Source organism: Camellia sinensis, chromosome 8, assembly GCF_055761805.1.
Source record: "Camellia sinensis isolate YWXY chromosome 8, ASM5576180v1, whole genome shotgun sequence".
NCBI lineage: Eukaryota > Viridiplantae > Streptophyta > Magnoliopsida > Ericales > Theaceae > Camellia > Camellia sinensis.
In genome coordinates, this window is record NC_138968.1 from 188,895,435 (window position 1) to 188,922,599 (window position 27,165).

Sequence of the window (27,165 nt, forward strand, 5' to 3'; positions counted from 1 at the left end):
AAAATTTCTTTTTTCCCTAACTGTGTCAAAAATGATTTCTGTAGGAATGACTGTGGAATTATTGTTTGCTACATCATAAGACAATACATGAGGCATTAACCAATTCCAAACACATTACCACCAGGCACATCCACAAGACTCAGAGCAGACATGGTACATGAGTTCCTTAGTGATCCACAAAGATCAATCAAAGTCAAGTAGAGTCAAGATTGCAACCTTCAATGAAATCTTTTTGACGTGTAACTCAATGAACTATTTTTTGTAACACTCTGATACAATGACTAATGTTTTTGTTAATAGTTCCAAGCATATTACCTAACAAACATATTACAATTTCTAGGATGTGTAATGGAATATTTTGTCATACTCTCAAAGGTATATGCACCCGAGCTTTGTTGATGTTCTTGTCCATCTTCTCAGTTTCTATTATCCTGTTCCTCACACTACTATATGGCAAAAGCGAAAATAGTATTACATGTGAAAATAGTGGACACAAGACTTTACTGCATCACAATCAGTGCTTTGTTGATGTTTTTGTTTATATTTTTAGTTTTTATGCAGTGTTTTGTTGCCTCACAAAACACTGCATAAAACTAAAATTGAGAATATTTTCAAACTTATTGTTGTTTCAATCACTTATTTTCAAACTTAGAAACTTTAAAACTGAGAATATTTTCAGTTTTATACAGATCACTCAATTTTCAAACAACAATATTATCACAACAATTTATTTGCTGCCTCACAATATTATGACAACTTGAAAAACTAAAATTTGAAACAAAGAATATTTTCACTTAACAGTCCACTGTTACTCTAATCAAAACATAAAGCATTGACCACATCTATTTAGAATATTAATTCACATTCATTCAATTGATCACATTTATAACTAGTTCCAATTTATAACAAGAGCCTCACACTATTATCACAAAATCAGCTATTTTGAACTAAAAACTTAAACTGAGAATATGTTCACTTTTTATACAATATTCACATAATCTGCAAAACAAACATTCAACAGTCAAGTTTATTTCCGAAAGCCAACCAAACAATGTTATCACAACAATTTATTTGCTGCCTCACAATAATATGACAATTTGAAAAACTAAAATTCGAAACAAAAAATATTTTCACTTACAATCCACTGTTACTTTAATCAAAACATAAAGCATTGACCACATCTATTTAGAATATTAATTCACATTCATTCAATTCATCACATTTATAACTAGTTTCAATTCATAACAAGAGCCTCACACTATTATCACAAAATCAACTATTTTGAACTAAAAACTTAAATAGAGAATATGTTCACTTTTTATACAATATTCACATAATCTGCAAAACAAACATTCAACAGTCACGTTTATTTCCGAAAGCCAACCAAACAATATTATCACAAACAATTTCAAAAATTAAAATCTGAAACTAAGAATATTTTCACTTTCAATTCAATGTCACTTTATTAAAAAACATAGAAGATTATTACTCAGCGCTCAATAGCACAAACTGTTACTTCAAGAAATTTATGAATACGAAATTTTTACAATCACAAAGCAACTACAAAAAATCACAAAGCCTCCTTACACGATTTCTTATTGTGATTGCCAACCTTCCCATATCTACTACAAGTAATTTGCCTCACTTTCTCACCATTTGAACGAATCCTCTTCTTATTTGGCCTTCCTGGTTGCGTCTTAGACAAAGGAGGAAGAACAACTTCACTATCACCATCAACATTACAATCTGGTTTCCAAATTAAAGGAACATAATATATGGGAAAAGAATATGACTCTTGATAACTTTGAACATAGAAGTATTGATCAACAAATAAACTCAAATCATGTCCACTCTTTTGTATAGCACCAACTGCATGTGCACATGGAAACCCTTTCAACTGCCACTCGCCACAAGAACATATTCGTCTACTAATGTTAATTGAAACAGATGGATGTGAATGCACCTCATAGACATCATTTCCAGATGAACTAACAATCCATGGCCTCGAAGTATTAAAACCATCATGCAACTTGGACTCCATTTTAGGGCAAATCAAACCATTCCATTTATTAACAAGTTCCCTCCTCTTAGCAAATTAATTCCTGACCCACCTTCAGTCTTTAACTCAACCAAACATTGATGAAATGTTTCTTCAGTTGGAGCATATGCACATTTCCCAAACAAAGTGATCAGCTTTTCTTTCAATCCATGAAACATACCACGTAAATGATGCCTCAAGTTCATCTTCAAATGATATAAACAATAAACATGGAAAGCCATTGGGAAAACCTTTGGCAACATTTCAACTAATCCAAGGTTACGATCTGACACAAATGTAATATTTCATTTTGGTGAAACAATTCTACTCAAATGCTCCAAAAACCAGTGCCAATTATCTTGATTCTTTGAGCCAACAATTGCAAAACAAACAGGAAAGAACCCTGCATGTACAAAACAGAAAAAATGAAAATATTATATTATTCTTAGAAAATGGTAACACTTTAACATTCAAAATATCAAACACCAAAATGAATAACTGAAAAAATAAAAAATGCATATACAACAACAATATTATATACAATTTAAAACATTCAATCATATTTCTAAACTGAGAACTTTCTCAATTTCAGAACAGAGGAAACAAATTTCTTATGTACCTTGATTTCCATCTTTTCCTGTAGCAGCAAGTAAATTTCCTCTAAATCTTTCCTTAAAAAATGTGCCATCAAGGAATAAGAGAGGTCGACAATAATCAAATCCACTAATGGAACCATGAAAAGAAACAAATAATCTCTTAAACCGTTTAGTATCGTCGTCACACTCAAACTCAATGTAACTCCCTGGATTGCAACTCTTTGCAACATCCACATGCCATCTTAACTGGTCAAATGACATTAAGCAGTCTCCAAAAATCTCACCTTTTGCTTTCTCTACCCCCAACCAAGCTTGACGATAACTAACTCTCAGCCCATACCTCAACTTAAAATCCCGAACAACATGAATTTGACGTGTCAATGGATTATCACGAACACCTTCAATAAGCAAATCAGCAACTAAATCAGAACTCATACGAGAATGAGTCATCGTACGTACTTCAGCGCCACATGTGTGGACATTGTTCAACTTCCTTATATAAAAGAACCCATTAGCATTCTCCACTCTACCATGAACATTCCACATACAACCTTTTGTCTCTCTAAACAAACATTGTGTAGTAACACGAACTTTATCATTCTTAACAAATATGAACTCAAATCCACACTCAATAGAAAACTTCGACATTGCATTACGAAATTCAATAATTCTACCTTCAAATTTCTGTCCTACATGTGTAATACTAACTGCCCAACCAGCAGACAACAGTACTTTTCCCTTGTGTCGACAAAATGATGATAACATATCAACCTCTTCTTAAACCTCCAACCTCGAATTCCTTTTGGAGGATGTAGATGCTCTGTTTGACAAGTTCACAGACTTACTACTGTCATGAGACAATGTAATATCACAAACTTCAAGATCCAACATTGACTCTCTTATTCTCATTATTATGTCTTAATGATGGCTTAAAAATGCCTAGGTGTAGACACCTCATTTTTGACCGTCCTCGAGACTTGGTTGTGCTTGCAGGTACACCCAACAACTAGTTCGATTGCTCGCTGAGTACTCGACTGTCGCGGCGGAACGTCACCGGTTCGAGCTTCCCGGACCCTGTATCCTTTTTGCCTTTTTTTTTGGACCTTGACTAGGTCCTTTCAAAGTGACCTTCTTGGTGCACTGACAGCCATGGCATGGAACTGCCGGCCATTGCCTTGTTCCTGCCGACCAATGGTGATGCCCTGCCGGCCATCAGTGAGCCACTGCTGGCCATTGATGATGGCCGACACCCCCCCTGTCTCAGCTGATTTTCCTCCAGATCTTTTGAGCCAGCTGGTTTGTTGTTTGCTCCCATCCATACACATATATGGAGGGATAAAGCCCTTGTAAAGCTTCTTGAAGAAGCTTTGGCTTTGCCTTCCTCTATACACAAACCCATCCATACACTGGCTTTGGCTTTGCCTTCCCATCCATACACAAACCCCGATTTTACCGGGGCACCCCTTTTGACCATTCAACCTAGTGCATATTCGGAATCCATAGTGACTAATTCAAACTAGGACAGGTTGCTTACCTGATATAGGTTGTTTGAAACTACTGAGTGCGTAGTGAAACCCTAGCTCCTGACAAAATAGGACAGGGAAACCCTACCCCAACATAGGGGTGTTTTGGCTCTCACTTGTTTGTTATGTGCTTTAGAGTTAGCATCTACAGGGAATGCACGTATCAGTTTGCAAATCTGAGAACCAGGCCTGAGGGCACCACTATCAGTATCTAGGAATCAGTTATATCTGCGGGTATCAGATTCAGTTTTGGGGCAGCGACTTTGCAGAACAGTGATCAGTAGTAGAGTACAGTGATTTAGCTATGCTTATGTCTGTTTTACTTGGGCTGAAATGCCGTGTGTTTTCTCTTTCAGGAGGGGTTCAGAGAGTTAGTTCAGAATAGCTAGTATTCCCCCTTGCTGAGGCAAGACAAGTATCTGATCCGTCAGTCACCAGTTGCACCACCTCCGTTCAGTTCAGCAGATCTATGATGACGCAAAATTCAGAGGAAATCGTGGTTATGTCAGCCGCATTAGACCAAGGAATCATACTGCAAAGCGAGACCAATGTTGATGTGCCACATCCACCTAGGTCGCCCGTTGCCCGCCCAATCTGGGAGCCCCAGTTGTTTCAGGCCCATGAACCTACCACGTTTGAATTAATGGGAATGATTGGTGACCTTCAGAGGTCCGTGGTGGATCTCGCTTATGGAATGTCAGCTTCGCCATCAACTGCATTAAATGCCAGAAATTTTGTACCGCAGGAGCCCCCGCTATTGGGGCGAATTGTGATCGAGCTCAGCCAACCTGAGGTTGTCCCGAGCTATTGCAATGACATGTCAACAGCAACCCAAACCCTTGATCAGGCTGAGGCCAGAGGTAAGAACAAAATGAAGGCAGACACCGATCCCATTGAACAACTGCTGTGGGCAGTCGAGGCTTTAAAAGCCGGGGGGATGAATAAGCAGCAGGTATTCGCAGTTGTGGCCAAGACTATAGATGATGCTTTCCCCACTCCAATCGAGGGCAGTTCAAGCCAGATGGAAAACCGGGATAAGCCCCGTCATGCCAGAACAGTTCCTTCCACTCATAACCTTGCACCTGGAAAAGATCAGAAAGCCAAGGCAGTGCCTGCTGACCCTTTCGCTAGTGCGTCTAGCAAGAATCCGCAGACTTCGAAGTATTTGCCTCGAGGGCGCAGACTTTTTCACGCCCTCTACATGCCTCTGTCTAAGGCACTTCAAATCCTGGCTGAAAAGGGGCATCTTAAACCCCTCGAGCCTAGGCCTCTCCCTAGTCATCTTCTAGCAGGCCATAACGCTACTCAGTACTGCGCGTACCATCAGCAAACCGGTCATGCCACCGACAACTACTTCCGTCTTCGCCATGAAGTACAGGACTTGATCGACAATGAGGTCATCCTCCCACCTACCTCAGCAAAGTCTGTCATCACTGAGCTTTTGGACTTCAAGGATACCACGAGTATGTGATCAGGGGTTGGACCACCTGCGGGCGGCGCTCGGTATATTTCAGATGTGGCGTGTGGCACGCATTGTTTTGAGCATTTACGAATGCTGGTTTTTGTAGCCTCTGACTTGGGTGTTGAGTCAGTTCTGTGGTTTTGTTTTGAGTCTGTCTCTTTGTTTTGAGTCAGTCTTTTTGATTAAGGGTCTGTCTTGTTGTATCAAGTCAGTCTTGTTGTACAGAAGTCGGGTGATTCCGGGGGTGTTACTTCAGATATCACTATTTTGTTTTGTGTTTGTCCTTTTGTTTTCTTTTGAGTCTGTTACTGCCGGGGAGCCAGTTGTGCCAACAGATCTGAATGAAACAACAGTGATTTCCATACTCTTGTGTTTGCTTCTGCCTTGCGCCAGTTGTGCCAAAAAGTTTGAACGGAACGGCAGTGCTTTTCACCTGCTTTTTCTGTGCCTTGAAGTCATTGCATTGACCTAAGTTTTTTAAAACTTTTCGAACACTATGATGAAAACGAAGAGGGAGGAATTCCTCGGGATTTGTAAAAATTGGATCAATTGAGAGAAATAGAGGCATGCTAAGCCCTTAATGAATGAGATCATGTTTGTTAATGTGAGTACTGAGAAGGATCCTGGCTTGATCCAGATTAGTTTTACATTGTCTTCAGCGCGAGCGATTGGTTGCTTTCTTAAAAGATTTCAAAAAATGTTTTGCGCCATCCTGCGAAGACCTGTGTGGAATCGCTCTTGAGATTGTGTAGCCTAGGATCGCTTTCAGCCTCGAGACTCGACCCCTCATTTTCAAACCTTGGACTTAAATTCAGAGTGTTCAATGATCAACCATCAAAGGAAGCCCATGTGGCCAAATTTGAAGCAGCCCTCGAACAAGAGGCACGGAAGTTAGATCAAGAAGGTTAGACGTCGTCAAAAGAAGCTTGCAAAACTAGATCAAAAGCACCCCTCGAACTAGGGGCAAAAAATATTAGACGTGCTCGAAGTGCCGAAGATGGATCATTCTGCAAATCAATGAAGACTGGCAAGAATGCCAAATCCCAAAAGGGAGGAAAGAAGAAAGTTTATGCTGAAAGACAACTGAGTTCCTATCCACAACACTAGGGGCAAATTCAGTCCCCATTGGATGGACTTCTACATTATCAGTGAACATCAGCCATTCTCCTGGATTTAGATGACTTCAGGATCTCAAAACCATTTGACATGGACAAAGCTACACTTTTACCCTTCAAAGGCTCGCTGGGCCGAAAACCCGGAAGGGCGACCCAGGCAAAAGTTAGAGCAAGAAAAAAGATGAAAAAGAAAAAGAGAAGAAAAGAAATGAAAAAGAATTGAAGAACATAGCTCGCAAGGTTGAAAACCCACAAAGGGCGGCCTTGGCAAAAGTTAGAGCGCAAAAGGAGAGGTTAATACCCGAGTATACCTTAACCCCGAACTACGTAAGGCTTGATTCCCATGTTTGGGATACGTAGGCAACTTCATTCTGAAGTCCAGCAATAAACACTTCCAATTCAACTGTGTCCATGTGATGGTTTTGACCATCTTTGCCTTCTCTGTATCCGAGAATTTGGTTGTGTTCGTCACTCTGAGGACTGACTACAATGCGCTGCGGTGCCATTCAGACAAGGGGCAACTTTCCATTGCCATTCAATGCGCTGCGGTGCCATTCAAACAAGGGACAACTTTCCGTTGCCATGCAGTGTCCTTCAGACAAGGGGCAGTGTTCCTTCTGATCTGAGGTTGTGCATCTCAAGTGTAGGTTCCGTGCTCGTTGAGCATTGGCTATTTGCAAAAATAGTTTTTGAGAATTTTTACTAAGGTTGACTGATTCTCTCGAAAATTATTCCATTTTTCTTAAAGCTAGACCATTTCTTGGACCTGAAAAAGGAAAATTTTCAGTGCTCATAACCTGACTTACATGATTTCAAATCAAAAAGTTGAACAAGCATGTTAATCTAACTCTCATATTAGTCAAAATGTTTTAGTAGAAAACAAAAACAAAAAAATGGTCAAAATGATGAATTAGGGGCACGGTTGAGTCAGGTTTTCTGTCTTTTCCCCTTTATCAACGCACTTGCCAGAAAGGGCACCGTATTCGCCAGAAAGGGCACAGCGGAAGCTAACAACAAAGGGCTGAAAGCTCTCACATCCTCCGAGCAACGAGGTATTAAATCAAGTGTGAAGCACGAACTAGAATAGATCAAGATATTCCACTCCTTCATTTGGATAGATCTGATCACGTCCAAACTCCCTAGCAGAGCATCGTCAACCAATGTCGGTTGCAGATTTGCTATACACCCAGTTGTAGCGCAACTCCTCTGTGGAAAAGTTCACTGTTGTGAACAGAAGAAGAGAATCTAGCAGCATGCTAGGGGCAAGAGCCCGCAACTTCTTGTTTATCCATCAACCACCCTGGGGAGGGATAAAAAATGAGAGATTAAAGAATAGAGAGATGTGCGCTAAGAGGAAAAGCGAGGAAAAGGTTTTGTGAGAAAAGCCAAGCCTGAGGGCCGAGTGATGTAAGAATCACAAATAAGAAAGGGTGGGAAACAATACCCGGAGAAACTGGCTCCTCGTGCACTGAGAGGTCTCTTGCCATTGAAACACGTCTGTGTGTCGTGTCAGTCGTTTTGTTTGTCTCGATTCTTACTTTGAGTTGTTCCAAGCGTGTCTCGATGTGTTTAGGCTATTTACCTTTCGTTTTCCATTGATGAGTCATTTTGACTGTGGTCAGTTGTAGGCTCAATACCCGGCTGAGACCCCTTTTCTCAATTTCAAAAATAAATCGTTTTATGCTTAGAGTGCTGTGCCATTCTCCATATTTGTGCAAAATAGAATTTGTTCTTTCATAAAGCCGCAGGGTTCAACCCAGGTCATGTCAGAATAGTAAAACAAGGACCTATCTGAAGCTATTTAGGTTCCAGACTACAAAACAAAAGAAAAGAGGGAAAATTTGGAGCATCTTAGCATGTTTCAACTTCGGCAATTCTGAGACTGCATTCCAGGTGCACCTTCTCAAGCCTCGCCGTTTCTCTAGAGTATGAGTGTATCTCAACCCCAAGTGTAAGCCTGCTTCAAGTCAGAATGGCAATTAAAGCAGCAGCAGATGTTATCTTTCGCCAATATAGACAGGGTGTCCCCTTTTGAGCTGAGCGTGTTGCCAAGTCCTTCGAGAGATAAATCGGAGGCACCAGAGTACATATTTAATGCTCCTCTATTGCATAGAATGTCAACTTTCATATATACTTCTGTTGCATGCGTGTTGCGCATTGTTATGATTCATGCATAGAATATGCTTGCTTTCAATTCTGCATAGAATATGCTTGCTTTCAATATTGCATAGAATATGCTCCTGTTTCATACATGGAAAATGCCCCCATACTTGCATAGAAGATGCATTTTATCGCACTTTCTTGTGCATTTTATCTCACTCGCACTGTCTTGTGCACTTACACTTTGTATCTCACTAGCACTGTCTTGTGCATCTTGTGGTTGTATCTCCACTCGCACTGTTTTGTGCACTTTTAGTTCGCACTGTCTTGTGCACTATCTGGTCTAGGAGACCTTAAATCCTTTAAAGGTGCAATTCCTTTGGTGTTTGTCGTGCCCGAACGACTTCCGGTGGTCTGGTATAGCCACTTGCCTCTGTTTGTGGTGAGTTCCTAGGAGACCAACTGAGACGGTGAAAACTAGAGTCCGAATGGCTTACGCTTAGAACGCAAAGGTTCGGGATTTTCGAGACTAAAGTTTGGTTTAAATACCCAGGGGTATATCCTCGGCTTAAAATCTGTATGCCCTATAGATTGAGATAGCATATGTATGCGCCTCAATTCTGGATACCGAATCAACCTAGTTTGTCACCCTGTTGGAGAATAGGGAAAGCTGCGACCATGGCTAGGGAGAAAAGTAGTACCTGTGGTTCAACCAAGAAGAAGTGAAAGATCCCTAGCGGCATGAGGTGAGTCATCGTCAATTGCCCCTGCAAGGTACTTTCACTTCCCAGCTACATTGCATTTTGTTATCTATTATGTCTATTACATTGCATATAGAATCTATCGCATGCATTTACTGCATTATCCACCTATGGTTTGTACCTTTCCATGTTGAGCTTGGTCTGGTATGTGCCCATACTTTTCACGTTAACGCACGGTTATGATATTATGTGTACGCACCCAGTGCTGAGGGTGATGACACCGTTTCCGTGTTAAACGTGGTCTGTATGTGTCCATGCCTTTCCTAGGCAAGATAAGGTTTGGCCGTGGGCCTTATCCATTCCATCCATTGCATTTAGCTATTACATTGCATTTGTACATAGGTTATATTGCATGCATTTACTGCATTATCCACCTATGGTTTGCACTTTTCCATGTTGAGCTTGGTCTGGTATGTGCCCATACTTTTCACGTTGACGCACGGTTATGATGTTATGTGTACGCACCCAGTGTTGAGGGCGATGGCACCATTTCTGTGTTAAACATGGTTTGTATGTGTCCATGCCTTTTCTAGGCAAGATACGGTTTGGCCGCATGCCTTATCTGCTCCATCCATTGCATATAGAATATATATTGCATTATAGTTTGCATGCATTTACTGTATTATCCACCTATGGTTTGCACCTTTCCATGTTGAGCTTGGTCTGGTATGTGCCCATACTTTTCATGTTGAAACACGGTTATGATATTATGTGTACGCACCTAGTGTTGAGGGTGACAGCACCGTTTTTGTGTTAAACGTGGTTTGTTTGTGTCCATGCCTTTCCTAGGCAAGATATGTTTTGGTCGCGCGCCATATCCATTCCATTCATTACATTGTAGTGTAGTGTTTTGCATCCAGCATTTAGGATCACGATCTCTCCTGAGCAGAGCATTCCCCACTTATATCATCCCACCCAATTACTTGTATCTTGTGTTTCGTCTACACACTCATAGTTCTGCATGTGTACGCGCCTATTCCACTGCTGGTATTGTGGTTTGAGGGTGTCGGCACCTTTTCTATGGTAGACGGACTTTGCATCTCCATCATCTTTATGATATTTGTGTGGTTTTGAACTGCTTATGGTTTGATCATGTTTCAATTGCATTGCATATCATTTGCATTATATTATACATAGTTTTGTAAATATTGCATATCATTTTGCATCTTACCCCTGAATTACGTTGGTTTGATTCCTTGCAAAGGGATACGTAGGTAGCCTATGGGCGTAACCATTTATTTATCCGTATTTTTGTTTGTTTGTTTGTTTGTCCAAGTCTTCGACCTTGTCAAAAATGGGTCGTCTCTGGGCTTTGACATTCACTCCCGTCACTTCTTGACTTCCGAGTTCTGTCAAAGAGGGGCAACTGTAGACACCCCATTTTTGACCGTCCTCGAGACTTGGTTATGCTTGCAGGTACACCCAACAACTAGTTCAATTGCTCGCTGAGTACTTGACTGTCGCGGCGGAACGTCACCGGTTCGAGCTTCTCGGACCCTGTATCCTTTCTGTCTTTTTTTTTGGACCTTGACTAGGTTCTTTTAAAGTGACCTTCTTGGTGCACTGCCGGCCATGGCATGGAACTGCCAGCCATTGTCTTGTTCCTGTCGGCCATTGGTGATGCCCTGCCGGCCATCAGTGAGCCACTGCCGGCCATTGATGATGGTCGGCACCCTCCCTGTCTTAGCTAGTTTTCCTCCAGATTTTTTGAGCCAGCTGGTTTTTTGTTTGCTCCCCTCCATACACGTGTATGGAGGGATGAAGCCCTTGTAAAGCTTCTTGAAGAAGCTTTGGCTTTGCATTCCTCTATATAAGCAAGAGACCCCCCTCTTTGCCAGGGGTTCTGCAACTTTGGAAGAAAAAACCTCTCTTTCTCTCTATATTGTTTGTGTCTTGTGCTTTAGAGTTGGATTCCTTGCACTTTTACACTACAACACCTAGATATACACCACCACCATTGGACAAAGCTTTTTGGGAGGTCTTCTTGAGGTCTGAAAGTGGGTTTCTACCCCCTGAAGTTGCTGGTTTCGAAGAGGGTCTTCAAGGGTAAGTATTTTTCCCATTTTTGCACTTTCTTGTACCTTGCTTTAGCCCTCTTTGCATATTGATTTAGGCTTTTCTTATAACTGAAAAAAGTCTTGTATTTAAGTCCTTTTAAAGTTTATTTAAGGTCATTTTGCTGTTAGGGGTGTGTAGCCCTCTTGCATGGTTTGTTTGGCTTTGTTTTAAGCCATATCTTGGAACCTCTGAGCTAGCCTTGGTTTGGCCTTCCTACCACTAAAATTCAGCGGATTTTCAGTGGTAAAGGTGTGGTTTTGAGGTCCTTAATCAGAGGGGGTGGCCCCCTCTCTTTTGGTTCCTCTTTGCTTGCATTTTTGGCCTTCCAAAGGACCGTCCTTCTATGTATTTTTAAGGCTTGGTTCAGGCCTATTTTTGTGACTTTTAGGACCTGCCTTGGCCCTGTCCATGGCTGGTTTGGTCATATTTTGCATGCATATAGTATGTGTAGTGTAACTCCATCCATAGCTCATCAAAGTAGCATGTGTGCTTAGCTTGTGTTGAGTCCATTTCAGTGGATTTTTGGTGATGTTTTACCATGCCATGAACCTGTTTTGGGTTGGTTTTGTTACTCCATGCTTGCATGATACACTTGTAGTGTAAATCCCCTAAACTAGCTTCATATGCTCTATGCTTTGCCATGTCATGTTAGCTTGTTTGGTTTACATTTCAGCATGCATTTGGTCATCATTTAGCATGTCATGACTCTATCCACAGTTGGTTTGATCATCCTTTGCATGCTCCATATAGGTGTGTAACAAATCTTGTTTACTAGCCTCTTGTGCATGATGTTTTGACTCATCATACTAGCATATTTTGGCTTTGCACTAACATGATTTTATGCTTATTTTGGGCTGTCCTAGGACTGTTTTGGGCTGCCATGGCCATATCACTCATGCTTTGTATAGTTATAGTGTAAATGCTTAGGCTAGTTTTGGGTTTTGAGGCCCCTATCATGCCATACATGTGATGTTTGCATGCTTTGCCCTCATTCTATATGCTATTTCAGTCCATGAAATGTTGTCATACACTTGCATTTGACATGCCTTGAATGCTTTATAGAGCTTGTGCTTTATGCCTCAAGAATGAGCTTTTGTGCATGCCATTAAGCTTAAGCCTTTGGCTCATCATTTCAGTGCATTTTGGGTCCTATTATACCATGATGTAACTCTGTTTTATGTCGCCCAAGTCATGCCATGTTTGGTTTCAATAGGTGTAGTGCATTGCCTTTTTAAAGCCTTGCATGCTCCATGTTTTTGGCTTTGTGTTCTAGCCTTTGTTGGCTAGCTTTGAGCTTTTTTGGTCTTGTTTGGACCTACCCTAGGACTGTTTTAGGTCCCCTCGGCCCCTTGGGGCTTGCCTTGTATGGCCGTGGCTTAAGTCCCTTTGCTTACCTTGAGCTTTGAGCATCATGACATGCTATGCTTGCATGGTTGATTTGATTTGGCATCACTTTACATGAAATTTCAGAGCTTACCTCATTGTCATACATCCGTGTTTGTTGCTCCTTAAGGCCCCGTTTGTTTTGGGTGAAAGAGAGGGTATTGGGATTGCTAATACCAAGGTATTAGTATTAGCCTTGTTTGTTTTGGGAGAAGGCCTTGGGACTATTAGTCCCTTGGTATTACTAATACCCTTGGAGAGGGGATTGGTAAGGAGGAGGTAGAGATGGTATTAGAAAAATAGTGAGGGGATTAGAAATTTTTTTATTTTTTTTATTTTTTATATATGGGAAATTTTTTTAAAAATATAATTTTTAATTTTTTATATTTTGTTATTTGTTTTATTATTTTATATAAAAATAATTTAACAATTCCTCACTACTAATCCCCTCACTATCAATCCCCTTACTACTAATCCCCTCACTATCAATCCCCTCACTAATAATCCCCTCATTATTAATCCCCTCACTATCAATCCCCTCCATTCTATCTCCCAAAACAAACGGGGCCTAAGTGTGCTTAAGAGTTGTCCTCTTTGTGCCTTAATACTTGAGCCACTTGGCATACATGTTTGCCTTGCCATTTCATGCTTTTCATGCCATCAATTCATCACTTATGGCTACTGATTTGGACCTATTTGAGAGCTGTCCATCTTTGGTGTAAGCCCATCTTACCATGTTGTCGCATGCTTGTTTCATCTTGTATGTTATTGCATACTTGTCCACCTTTGCGTGCCTTGCATGTTTGCATATCCATGTTGCATTTTGCCATGTTGTTCAAGGTTGTCACCTGACATCATGCCTATGTGCTTGTTGCATGTCATTAGCCTTGTTAGGTTATTCATATTGCATGTTTGCCATCCTTACGCGTTGCATTGTTTGGATTAAGTGTTAATCCGAACACGAGGAACGAGGGGCGTTTCATACTCCGAGTGATGGAACGTGTCTCAATTCTCGGTCATCGAAGCTCTTGATGATTCATCATAGAGTTCTAGGCTTTACTTGCTTTATTTGTGCATTCATTTTCATATTGATTTGCACAAGTTGGATCTTTGGCCATCATGCATCGAGATGCGTGATTGATGGTCGTGGATCCGACTAGGCCTCTCCCTTGATGTTTTGAGGTGATTTGGGGTGGCATAGTGCGTATATACCCTTGGGAGACCCTCCCATTCCTCTATTTTGTGCTTTGTTGCAGTTTGGTGTCACAGCACACCAGTGGCCGGCAGTGTCACACCCTTGGCCAGCAGTGCCCTGTTGTTGGCCGGCATCTCTCTTTTCATGGCTAGCAGGCCACTGGTGTATCCCTCCAGCAGTGTTTTGGTAAGTTCCATCAATAAGCACTGGAAGACACCTTGCCAGCAAAGCCTCTAGAGAACAACCGGAAGGCGTTTCGAGGCGAGGAACCGAAGTGAGCATGCATACCCTCCTCTTCTTCAAACAGAGCTGGAGCAATTCTCTTTTACTGCTTACTAGTTAGTTAGCATTTGTTATTTGTAATAATTAATTTGTTGATTAATTAAGTTGTGTAATAATTAGTTGTAACCAGTTATTCATAGGGTTTTGTAATAATTAAGTAGCTTGTTAGCTAGTTAATTAGGCTGCTTGTATTATTTATTCGGACCCTTTGAGCGAGGGCACAATTGTAATAAGTGTGCGTGCGTGTGATGTATGTCTTCCAACCCCACGTCTTTCTCCCTTTTATTTACCCGCTTATGATGGTTAAATTAGAGCATGTTTTGATTAGCATACTTATGCTTGCATGTTTGCATCATTCATCTGTATTGCATGCACCGGGCTCGGCGCATCATACTAACTGCATTGTATTTCAATTCCAAGTTGAATACTTGTTAGTTGTAGCATTTCACATGCCATCCTTAGAGTAGCCGAGCCTACTATAGTTGCATTTTGCATGTGTTGCATTAAGCATTTTTGTATATTTAGGATCATGCATGATTTCTAATCAGCTTCTGTTTTGGCTTGGAATACTTGGTAAGTCTTATGCTTTAGCATCCTTGCATGCGTATGAGTGATTGCCATGATAGCATGCTTGCCATGAGGCTAACTGCTTATGTGATATAACTGCCTGAATGCCTGTGGGTGAAGGTTGGGTTATTTGGATTGGAACAATTCATCGATTGTGAGTTTTAAGCCCACTTGAGAGTGGCAAATCATCTTGTTTTCTAAGCCCACCCGAGGGTGGCAAATCCACGTCTTAGCCTACTTACGAGTAGCACCATCAAACCATTTTCAAATAAACAAACATGAGATGTTTTGTTCCAATTCAGGCAATCCGGTCTATATTTGTATGCAGTGCGCATCACATAGTAAATCTAGGCTAATAATCGGAATAAGAACGCATAATGTTTTCAAAACTAGATATCATGGTTAGTAGAGGCCGATCTTTGATCAGGCGAGTGGGGGTGCTCACGAAGTGACCTTCCCCAATCGTACCCAAGTTCCCGAGCCGAGGCAACTTTGGTGATGACGGACACGTGGCCTTAGGCAACGAGTCAGGGTTTCCTAAATTCCCCAAAATAAAATATCGAAAATGGCTAGTAGCTCGAAAGTGAAGGGTCGAATGGGTCGAAAATATTCTCTTACCGGTAAGAGAATACAAAAAAAGCCTAAAACGACGTCTTTTTAGGATTTCGAGCCATTCGACCCTCTGATATTTCGAGCTATCAATTGGAGTTGATAAAATATTTAGGTCGCGACTCTGTATCTGGCAAAGCAGTCTATGTTTGGCACTTCTTTAAAAAAATCTGTTTTCAAAAACGATTTGCCAGATTTGGACTCTTTGATGATTTCATCGGTCTTGCATTGCACTCTGCGAGATTAGATACAGGGCCGTGACATTGAGTCCTGAACTGTAATGAGCCCATACGAACAAAACGGGGGGGATTTCCCTCCCGGGACGTTCGGGGATGTCTACACTAGGATGCAATGAAGATGCCAAAATGTGATTCAAAACACTTAGTCAAATTTGCTGAAAACAGGGGTCTTGCTCGAGCGCAACTTCCTTCGATCGAGCAGATGTTCAAACATGTTAGTGGTCACTTGAGTGCAACTTTTTTTGCTCGAGCAGTCTATAAACTCTACAAAAGTACTAGTTGTATGGTTTTTCCACTCGACGCACGCTCGAGCGTGAGACTAAGGTCTTTACTCGAATGCAACTCTAGTCGCTCGAACGGTTTGCAAAATGTATAAACTTCTGGTAGCATGCATTTTACGTTCCAGCCAACTTTTAGTCGCTCGAGCGGAGGTGCAAAAACACAGAGTGGTCGCTCGAGCGCAAGATCCGTCGCTCGAGCGGAGGAGTAGAATTCTGGAATTTCCAGATTTGCTTCACAAGTTCAAAACTCATCTTCAACCTCCTAAAACACATCCTTTTGAGCCCAAAGTTAGGAAAACATATATAAACTCATAATTGAAAACAATTTCGCAGAATCAAAGCCTCAAAAGCATGTGAATTGCTCAAACTCAAACTTGAAATGTTGAAAACATAACATGTACAAAATGGTTTGGCTCTAAAGCTTCCAAAACATGATCAATTAGTATAAAACAAGATGAATTCTCAACAGTAAGGTAAAATGATAACATGCATGGGAGAATTCTTTGAAAACTTCCTCAAAATGCCATGATATATACATGCATGCATGGTTTGAGTTACAATCCTTTAATTCTAGCTTAATTCTCATGTCAATCCATCTCTTTCACTTGAATTTTTACATGTACTAGCTCAATTACACAACTAAGGGTTTGATTTCTTACCTTAGATGCTTAATGGTGTTCTAAAGGTTTAATTGCTTGAGTTCCTACAATTCTTCTACCATCTCTTGAGCTCAAACTCTCCCTCTAGGCTTTCATCTTTCTCTCTCCCACATTTTTGCTCTCAAGGAAATGAAGTGAGAGTGTAAAAATGTATTCTAGAGCCCATATATGCCTTATATAGGCTCAATTAAGAAAGCTTAATTAAACTTGGCTTAAACTAAGCAAATTGGCATTAATTATTCTAATTTAATTCATTTCGAATCGAATTTTGATCAAACATACCATAAAATTGTAAAAATCCCAAATAACACATAAATCAAGTCAATTCCGTGTTCCGATGCCGATAAGGCCTTTAATTCGCAAGACAGAATAGAAACACAAACAAATATTCCTATGCAAAACAAATAGAATCTCATATAGCATATAACACATGCAATTAATACAAAATTTCACCTTAATTACTTATTAGGCATTCTAAATCATGGTTTAATAGTTAATCATAGGTCGGGGTTGTTACATAAATGATTGTTGTGGAGAGATCTAAAACCCTAGAGGGGAGAATGAGAGAGAGAGAGAGAGAGAGAGAGAGAGAGAGAGAGAGAGAGTGTGTGTGTGTGTGTGTGTGTGTGTGTGAGTGCGATATATACGTGTAGATGTAGGGGTGAGGGACCTTAGGCTACAAAAAAAAAAAGTATTGTGAATCTCTCCTATTACTAAAAATTTGAGAGGGATGGTAGACTAAATATCCATTTTTTTGTGATTATTTTTAATCTTTTAAGCAATTTTTTTTACTTTTTAGATATACTCAATATAAATATAATTAAAAAGTACAATATTTATGAAAAAAATGTTTAAAAATTCACCAAATACCAAAAATATTAATAAATATTATGAAAATTCAATACATTTTTTGGGAGAAATTTCAAAACACAGAGAAAATTTCAAAATTTCTTTGGTTTGCTCAATTTTTATGATTTAAAACACAGAAAAAATAATAAAAATTGAGCAAATCAAGGAAATTTTGAAATTTTCTCTGTGTTTTGAAATTTTCCTGGGTTGAATTTTTTTTGATTTGCTCACGATTTTCTTTGTGTTTCGATCAATTTTCTCTGGTTTACTCATAATTTTCTCTGTGTTTTAACCAAACAAGAGAAAATTGTGTCTTTTCACGAAGAAATTTCAAGCAACCTTCAACAAATACATATACAAAAAGAGATTGAGAATTGAAAATGATCTTTATCAAATTTATGCTTGAATTTGAGTTTATCTATTGAGTAGTCAAATTGAGTACAATAACAAACTCATAAATTAGTCACCATAGTGAGATAAGAGCAAATCAAAATCAAAATAAAAAATCATATTCTTTTTTCTTCACCCATTCACACCTTATCTTCTCAGCACCCTTTTCTGTTCTTTCTTATTCTTTCACACCAATCTGTGGAACAACTAGACTTGGATTCTCTCCAGAACACTACACAAGGCAAGGGAAGTCAAGATCACGCTTGCTCTTGGTAATTGTCAATTCTCAAATACTATTGGAAAATTAGTAGATATGAAAATTGGAAAGGGCTTTAAGTGATCATGAAAAATTTGTTGTTTTGTTAGAAGATGTTGATTTTGCTGATACTCAATTCTTGAAATTTCTTGCTGATGGATTCAAAACTAGAAAAATCAAAGAGAATCAAGCAATAATCATTATAACAAAGGGTGATTCAAATTGTACATGCCATGGAGATGATGCAAAAGAGGACCCGAATTTTGTAACCTAGATCAAATTGGAGTTGATTCCCACGTGGCGGTGTGGTCAGCGACGTTGATTCGTCGGAGACCAGTCACGATCCAATAGGCTCAAACTACAATGGCCCGACGTCTAAATAAGTTGAGCAGGCTTCGATGACTTTTGGATCTTCGATGACAGTTGTGGTAGAGGAGGAGGAGAGATAAATGATTGCTATGGAGAGATTTGAAACTTTAGAGGAGAGAGGAAGATAGATGAGAGAGAATGAGAGTGTAGCTGTAATATATAGGTGTGGGTGTGAGAAACCTTACGCTACAAAAAAAATATTATGAATTTCTTCCATTACAAAAAGTTAGAGAGGGATGGTAGACTAAATATCCCTAACTTAACACTAAGACCTATTTTAGGAAATAGGAAAAAAATCAATTTTTGATTTTATTTTTTACTTTTTTTTAAAAAAACGTATAAAAAAATAGGGAGGTGATGTGACACAAATAAACCAATAAGTCAATAAACTGAGTAGTTGTCAAAATAGGCCTAAGTTAATATGTGGTTTAATATTTATTAAATTTTAAAGAAACAAAAATTGTTAGTCATATTTTTTATTTTTCAAAAATTTAGTGAAATAAACCTTTCTTTTAATATTTGACATGAAATCACCAAAAATATCATTTTGTAGATAATTACTATATGATTTAATTTTTGTCATAAACATGATCATGTGTATTTAATTACAATATTTAAAAATTTTTAAAAAAAGAGAGAACATATTCATAAATTTTAAATATAAAAACAATCAATTAAAGTTATCACATATAGTAAATGTGGAATTTTGACATAAATCATTCTTTTTGTAAAACTATCTAATATGAATCAAACTAAAATAGGTTGGTTCCAACTTTTTGAATTTAAATTTTTGAAAATTGAATTTTTTATTTTTTGTATTTTTTTTGGGAATATTTAGTCTACCATCTCTCTCCAACTTTAGATAATAGGAGAGGTCCACAATATTTTTTTTGTAGCCTAAGGTCCCTTACCCCCACACCCACACTCTCATTCTCTCTTTATCTCTCTCTCTCTCTCTCCTCTAGGGTTTCAGATCTCTTCGTAACAATCATATCTCTCTCTTCCTTCACGACTATTGTTTCCAAAGATCCAGAAGTCCTTGAAGCCTGCTCAACCTGTTCGAATGTCAGGCCACTGTGGTTCAGGCCTGTTGGATCGTGCTCGGTCTCCAACGAATCAACGCCACTGACCACACCGCCACGTGAGAATCACCTCCAATTTGATATGAGTTACAAAATTCGAGTCTTCCTTTGCATCATCTGCGTGGCATGTAGAATTTGAATCACCCTTTGTTAGGATGATTATTGCTTGATTCTCTTCGATTTTTCCAATTTCGAACCCATCAACAAGAAATTTCAAGGATTGAATATCAGCAAAATCAACATCTTCTAACAAAACAACAATTTTTTCATGATCACTTAAAGCCCTTTCCAATTTTCCTATCGGCTAATTTTTTAATAAGATATGAGAATTGACAATTACCAAGAGCAAGCGTGATCTTAACTTCCTTGCCTTGTGTAGTGTTCTGGAGAGAGTCAAAGTTTGGTTGTTCCACAGATTGGTGTGAAAGAAAAAGAAAGAAGAGAAAGAGTGGTGTGAAAATAAGGTTTGAATGGGTGAAAAAAAAAAGAATATGATTTTTTATTTTGATTTTGAGTTGCTCCTACCTTACTATGGTGACTGATTTATAAGTTTGTTATTGTACTCAATTTGACTACTCAATGGACAAACTCAGATTCAAGTATAAATTTGAGTAAGAGCATTTTTAATTTTCAATCTTCTTTTGTGTATGTATTTGTTGAAGGTTGTTTGAAATTTCTCTGTGAAAAGACACAATTTTCTCTAATTTGGTTAAAATACAAAGAAAATTATGAACAAACCAAAGAAAATTGTAAGGAAATCACAGAAAAATTTGTGAGCAAACCAGAGAAAATTTAAAACAGAAAAATTTCAAAACACAGAGAAAATTTTAAAATTTCTCTGGTTTGATCAGTTTTTATGATTTTCTCTATATTTTGAAACTTTCTCTGTGTTTTAAATTATAGAAATTGAGTAAATCAGAGAAATTTTGAAATTTTCTTTGTATTTTGGAATTTCTCAAGTTTGAAATTTCTCTAAAAAAATGTTGAGGGACTCTAACTACTATGAAAATATTATATGTCATTTATCTTATAAAATCTTAATAGCAGGAACCTTTAAAAATTTCCTATACAAAAAATAAAAAAATTAATTTTTAAAAAATTAAAACCTTGGTTGGCAAAGGTTTTTTTTTTTTCTTTTTGGGCTAAAATTCATAAAAAGACAAAAATAAGTTTAAAAAGTTAATAAGACAAAATGTCACATTAAACCTATAATTATTTTACTGTTTCCTTACAAATATCACATTCAATTACAAAAAATCTTACTATTTTTTCAAACACAAATATTTTAGCCTATTAAAATATTTAAAAAATTAAAATAATCTATTAAAATAGTCAACATCCCAACTGTAGGTTGGTTGACAATTTAATTGCGGGTCGAACAAAAAGCCCGCATCGAAGAGCAGCAGGGGTGTAAATCTGGCCTGGCCCGACCTGGTCCATGTCAGGCCTCGCGGGCTCCCGCCAAAATTAGGGCAAGGCTGGCTCGCGGGCCAAAAAATTAAGCTCAGGCCCAAGCCAAAGCCCATGGATATTCAAGCCTTGTGCGGGCCAGTGGGCCGGGCCTAATTATTTTTTTTTTGTTTTTTAAATTTTTTTTCTTCTAAAATTTTATTATTTTTTATTGAAAATACACTGGGCCTTGGCACAGGACGGGCTTCGGGCCAGGTCCTAAGTGAGCCTTAAACGAGCCGATGGACTGGGCCGCGAGTCGGGCTAGGTTTCAAAATAATGGCCCAAGCCCTAGTCCTAACCCAGAGACTCAGGCCTGGGCCCAAGCAGTCTAAACAGGCTGGGCCTATCTCGGGCTGCCCACGGCCGTGGACTATTTTTACAACCCTAAAGAGCAGTGATAACATAACCCGATCGTCATTCGCACGCGCACCATATTACCAGCCGAGTTCATGCACAACGCCAAATGGACGTGAAAACAGTTTGCAAATCTCATTACATTCTGCTCTTCAGATCCAATAAACTATAAAAATCCAACAAAACAGAGCACAATTTTCACCTCTTTTTTTTTTTTTTCATTTCTTTAACCGTTTTATTATTCGTTTCCGCCATTGACGACCTCGGAGAAATTGATAAAAAAGTCATCTTTACTTCACGTTAGCAAAGGTAACATTAATTGCTATATCTATATTTGTAGCTTCTTTTTTATTTTTTATTTTTTATTTTATAACTATGTTGAGTTTCAAATCTTTGAGTGCGTTCTTTGATTACACAATTTGGGTTTAATTCAACGAAAGGGGATGAAATTTCATGTTCAATACTTTCGTTTTCTTTCTTTCTCTGTAATCTGTTGTGAATGGTGAAGTATTGGGGACATTCAACAATAAGTTATTATGGGCATTGCTTTATGGGTTGCAAGTTGTTGTAACTATGAATTGGACCTGAAATGCCTCATGTTCCAATTCCTGTGTTCTGTTAGAAAGTCTATTTTCAGAAACAATTTGAACTCTATTTTTTTTTTCTCTTCCCATTTGGGTTTAATTCAAAGATTAGTGTTGAATAAGAAACCTTAGGGTCCTTCAAGTTGGGTTTTTTGCAATAAGATTTGCCACTAAATAGCGGATTCTAACATTTTTCATAGACGACTCCACTTGAGTGAGACACAAGGCTTAGTTTGATTTGGTTCTCCTATATATATATTTTGGGTACAGATGGGATTTACTTACATACTTGTCCTCATGGACTTTATTGAAATTTGGGTATTTCTTTTGTAATTTTAGTTATAATTTTATTTTTCTCTTCTTGGTGTGAATTGTTTTAAAACACAATTTAGTGCATTAGAAGTTACGCCCTTATAAAATAAGTGCTCCTACTCTAGTGCAGATTAGTCACAAATGTTTTCCATTTCTGATTTTCATAAATTTGAGAGTGCTGCAAAATCCCAAGCCACTCCTACATTCTTCATCCCATTCTATTCTGTACTCTTTCCGAAAATTTTGAGACGAAAAGAATTTTGGAAGTCGAACTTACCAGCACTGTTTTGCCTTTTTCATATCAATGCAAGAAATTATAGATTACATGATTGCATAGACATATTTAAACGAATTGAATATAAGTATGAATGTAGGCACTTTTAAGGCTCTGTGATTACGAGGAATTGTACAAAGTTGAAGCATTCAAGAAACTTAGTTGTGATAATTTCTTCTAAAACTGTATTGAGAAATGTAAGCAAGATAAAAGCATGCACCTCCTGAATCTGTCTTTCCATACATGTTTTCTACCAACAATATAGTTGGAGCATCTTTAAGGTCTGTCACAAATGTTTATATTTTTTAAGTTTTGGATATGGATTTTATGTGAATGCCTTCTTCGGAGGGGTTAATTTTAAAGATGTTTGATTCACTGTGTGGTTAAGGTGTTTTATATAGAAGAGGATGCTTCATTGCAAGTTTTGAGGGAATAGTGGTTGTTTAGGCAAACTATATTATTGTGATAGTGATTACAAATGCACTGAGATATACTCATTGGTCAAGTATATAAGCCTTATATATATATATATATAAATTTCCTTCAATGCATGCATATGATCTAATGAGGAATGTAGTATTCTGTTTTAGATTTGATTGATTTCTGGGGATTGCAATGTGGCAGTGTAGAGAGTTTATTTGTGTTCTGCCCTATTCATAGCTTTTGTTCCAAGGATATGTTCTTAATTTGTTTCTTCGTCATTTTGATTATTGCAGGGATATATGTCAGTTCCCCTGAGAAAGGACTAGAAGGAATGAGTCATTTTCAGAAGGAACAGAGCCCTTCTTTTGTTGAAGAATTTGACATAAATTTTGTGCTAAATCACAAAGAAAACGCTGAAGATTATATATATGAAAACTTAGCAAAAGGTAATGAACTTGACGTAGATAATGAACAAGGGCAAGATTGTTCCCCCTCATTGCCTTCTGATTCCAGATATACTGATATTTCTGCATCTCCTTGTGAAAAGTTACATTCACCTGCGCAGACAACTTATAATGATGATGTTTTTATGAGCAAAACGAGAATCATCTATGATCAAGAGAGTTTGCATTCTCCATCTAATGGTAACCATTACCAACTAGAGGCTGAGGAGTTACGTGGCACTAATCTTTGTAAGCCCTCTCAACTAGACGTAGAATGTTTACATCATGAAAATGAAACTGAAGTTCCTACATGTGCATGGGAATCTTATTCAATGGAGGATGCAAATCAAGGAGAAGACATGGAGGATAGCGTAACCTCTCCTTCCCATGACAACATAGTGAAAGAAACCCTTTCAGAGACATTGCTATATGAGTCGACTAAATCTGAATCTGTGTTCAAAGAATTAGAAGAGAAAGTTTCAACTATTCATACAAAAAAGTTGTTTTCGTCTCCAAGGTCACACAGGAGCAGTGATGGAACCAAGAGTGAGAACATTTGCTATTCAAGAAACTCCCCAACTGAAAGGAATCCTGAACTACCTGAATCACCGGCAACAGCAAGACAAAAAACAGTTTCACCGGAAAGGTCTCCTTGTATGTTCCAGTCTCCTAGGGATAAAAGACAATTTGGTTCCGGGAAAGATCTTAAAGATCAGTCATATTCTTCTAGATCACAGAGAGTGAAACATTCTGCTTCACCTGAGAATTCTGGTCTGGGGAAAGAAATTTGTTCCAATGACCATTCACCACGTTCTAATAGGCAGGATTTAGGTTCTCCATTAGAGTCTCGTCAAAGGTCCCGTCTTGTGGATGGTGGTTCATTGAAATGTGTATCTACGTCACCAAGAAATCGTTACTCACCCAAAAAGGACAGGAGAAGGGACAGGTTGGAGTCACCTTCGCCTGTCAGGCGAAGGGATTCTTCTTTTGGATACAAGAGAGATTCCAGTAACAGATCTCGATCAAGGTCCCCACATACAAGAAATCATCACAAAAGGTCCCCGTATACAAGAAATCAGTACAGAAGATTCCCAAGGTGATATTATTAAAATATTTGTTTTTTATTTTATTTCTTGTTTGGTGTTTAAATTTGTTATTTATCAGAATTTCTATGTTCTTATCAATCTTTTGATTCCTTATACCCATGGGTACACAAGGAAAGTTAATAATTTTTATGGCAAAGTTTTAGCTAACTTTTAGAAACTTACTTCCAAGTAATCTCTTATTCATTGAAGACATATGGTGCTTGAGGGACTTTATACGAGGCTTTTATCCTTGAAATCGATGTTTATGCTTAGTATTATTGAAATATTCTATTTCGTCTTGAACTCTTTCTCCCACTCTCTGTTGGATTTTGTTGATGAGGTATCCTTCGTTCTTTTTCTGGTTGTGTGATGGAATTTCAAAATGTGCACTCTCTTCTATTTGGTTTTTGGTAATTGAAATATACATTTTTTTATTCCTCTGCATTCAGGAGGAGGGATTCTCCGAGGCACAAATCTTCCCCTTCACGCTATCCATCTTACCGTAGGTTTCCTAAAAGGAGACCATGGTCACCACCTCATAATAGGAGCACTGGAGTAGGGAAACCTGGGAGAAACCTATTCGTTGCAGGCTTTAGTTTTTTGACTACAGAGAGAGATTTGGAAAAGAAGTTCTCTAGATATGGCCGTGTACGAGATGTTCGCATTGTCCGGGATAAGAGGTAACTGTGCCATGCACTTTTTACTTTCTCTGATCATTTAATAGACACTGTTACTGAGGTCTTATTCTTGTACTAGTCAACTTTATGCTTATATGAAACATGGAACTACAGAACTAGAGCGAATCAGCAAATTTGTTAGAGGAACTTGTTTCTCTTCTCTCTTTTTTTTTATTGCCCTGATTGTTAAAGCATAGTATTTGTTGTTGATATGCAAGGTCGGGTGATTCTCGTGGGTTCGGCTTTCTATCTTTGGAGAGGGATGAAGAAGCTAATGCGGCGATTAGAGCTCTTGACAAGACTGAGTGGAATGGACGGATTGTTCTCGTGGAGAAATCAAAATCTCATTAAAGTTTTATCGATCCTCTAATTAACCCCTTAATTGAACTAGTTACTGATCAATGTGAACAAAACTTTCTTCAGCTGCTCAATTTTGTTCCTTGTTCTCTTAAGAGAACATAGTCCAAGTAAAAGGAATTGACAAATATTACCCGAAGTCTTGAGCACCTCTCCTCTCTCTGGGCTACATTTTGTTGCCCATTATTTATACAAGGTTGTGGGATGCTCATAAATAAATGTGAGATCCACTTTTGTCTAGGGTACTAGGAGGATGCGGCAAGAAAACTGGGATGCTAGAATTCTTCATGCTTTTTGAGTAAAGATTAATGTATGATTGATTTGGGCATTGTTAACGAACAGCCAGTAATTTCTCCTGGTTGTTAGCTTAAATAATCTACATATAGTTTATTTTAATGAATATTTGAGATTCGATTTTTTTACTAATTTTTCTGTTGATTTGTTTGTCCTTGCTGAATTTTTTATATGAAAAAATTTAGAACTTTACATTTTGACTTCATTGACTAGACGGGTCGTGAAAAAAAAATGGTTACAAGCTTTTTTATTAGTCTTTTTTTCTAATAATCTTTTGTAAATTTTTTTTTTTTTTTGTCGAATATTTGTTACTTTTTGCATTCATTTATACGAGACGGATTCGAAAAGACAAAAATAAAATAAAAATTGACATGATTGAAAAATATATCATTAAAGACAAAAAAATTTAGTTATATGCCAAGTGCCCCCATATTTTGTGAATCTATGCGAAATTGTTTGATATAATTTTTAATTACACATTATTAAATAGAAATAATTTAAATAAATTCAAAAAATTAAAGTTAAAAAATGGATGTTTTTACTAATCTTGGAGTATCTCTATATGATATTTCAAATATGATGTGATACTTCAACAGTTATATTTTAACATTAAGGTCAAGTTTGGTATCTCTCCAAAAAGACAAAAAGTCAAAAAATTATTCAAAAAGTTAAAAAAGTATCACTATTTACCAAAAAAAAAATTAAAAATTAATTTTCCACACATCCATACAACTCAGCAATCATGTATATTGTACGGTTGTGCAGTGTTTATTAAGAAAAGTAGCACATTTTGGGTGTAATTTTCACACACAGTTGTTCGGCCCGTGGAGGCCCATCACGGGTCCCGTTTTGATAATCTGAACCGTTCAATGTATAAAACTCGTCGAGTAATATGTTTGTATAAAATCACATTGATCGAATATCGATAACTACATGATTAAATCAGTTTTGTATAAAAAAATGAATGGTGTTATAATTAACGATTGAAAAAAAAACTAATCTGATCAGATAACTATCGATATCCGATCAACGCGATTTTTTATAAGCATATAGTACTCGACGAGTTCTACACATTGAACGGTTCAGATTATCAAAA

The 27,165-nt window shown here is 38.1% G+C and overlaps 3 protein-coding genes across 3 annotated transcripts; 1 reads left to right on the plus strand and 2 right to left on the minus strand.

The window, feature by feature from the left end:
* Positions 1–1,570: 1,570 nt before the first annotated feature.
* Positions 1,571–2,041, minus strand: LOC114263075 (uncharacterized). The gene has a single exon (XM_028203572.2). The coding sequence runs from the start codon at positions 2,039–2,041 to the stop codon at positions 1,571–1,573; it is 471 nt and encodes a 156-aa protein (XP_028059373.2).
* Positions 2,042–2,052: 11 nt separating this feature from the next.
* On the minus strand, positions 2,053–3,282 carry LOC114263074 (uncharacterized). Its single transcript, XM_028203571.2, has 3 exons — positions 2,658–3,282; positions 2,359–2,441; positions 2,053–2,244 (listed from the first exon to the last, which is right to left on the minus strand). The coding sequence occupies exons 1-3, from the start codon at positions 3,280–3,282 to the stop codon at positions 2,053–2,055; spliced, it is 900 nt and encodes a 299-aa protein (XP_028059372.2).
* Positions 3,283–21,727: 18,445 nt separating this feature from the next.
* Positions 21,728–26,175, plus strand: LOC114276115 (uncharacterized). The gene is made up of 4 exons (XM_028217882.2): positions 21,728–21,929; positions 23,507–24,752; positions 25,191–25,421; positions 25,637–26,175. The coding sequence occupies exons 2-4, from the start codon at positions 23,545–23,547 to the stop codon at positions 25,767–25,769; spliced, it is 1,572 nt and encodes a 523-aa protein (XP_028073683.2). The 5' UTR covers positions 21,728–21,929; positions 23,507–23,544; the 3' UTR covers positions 25,770–26,175.
* The last annotated feature ends 990 nt before the right edge of the window (positions 26,176–27,165 follow it).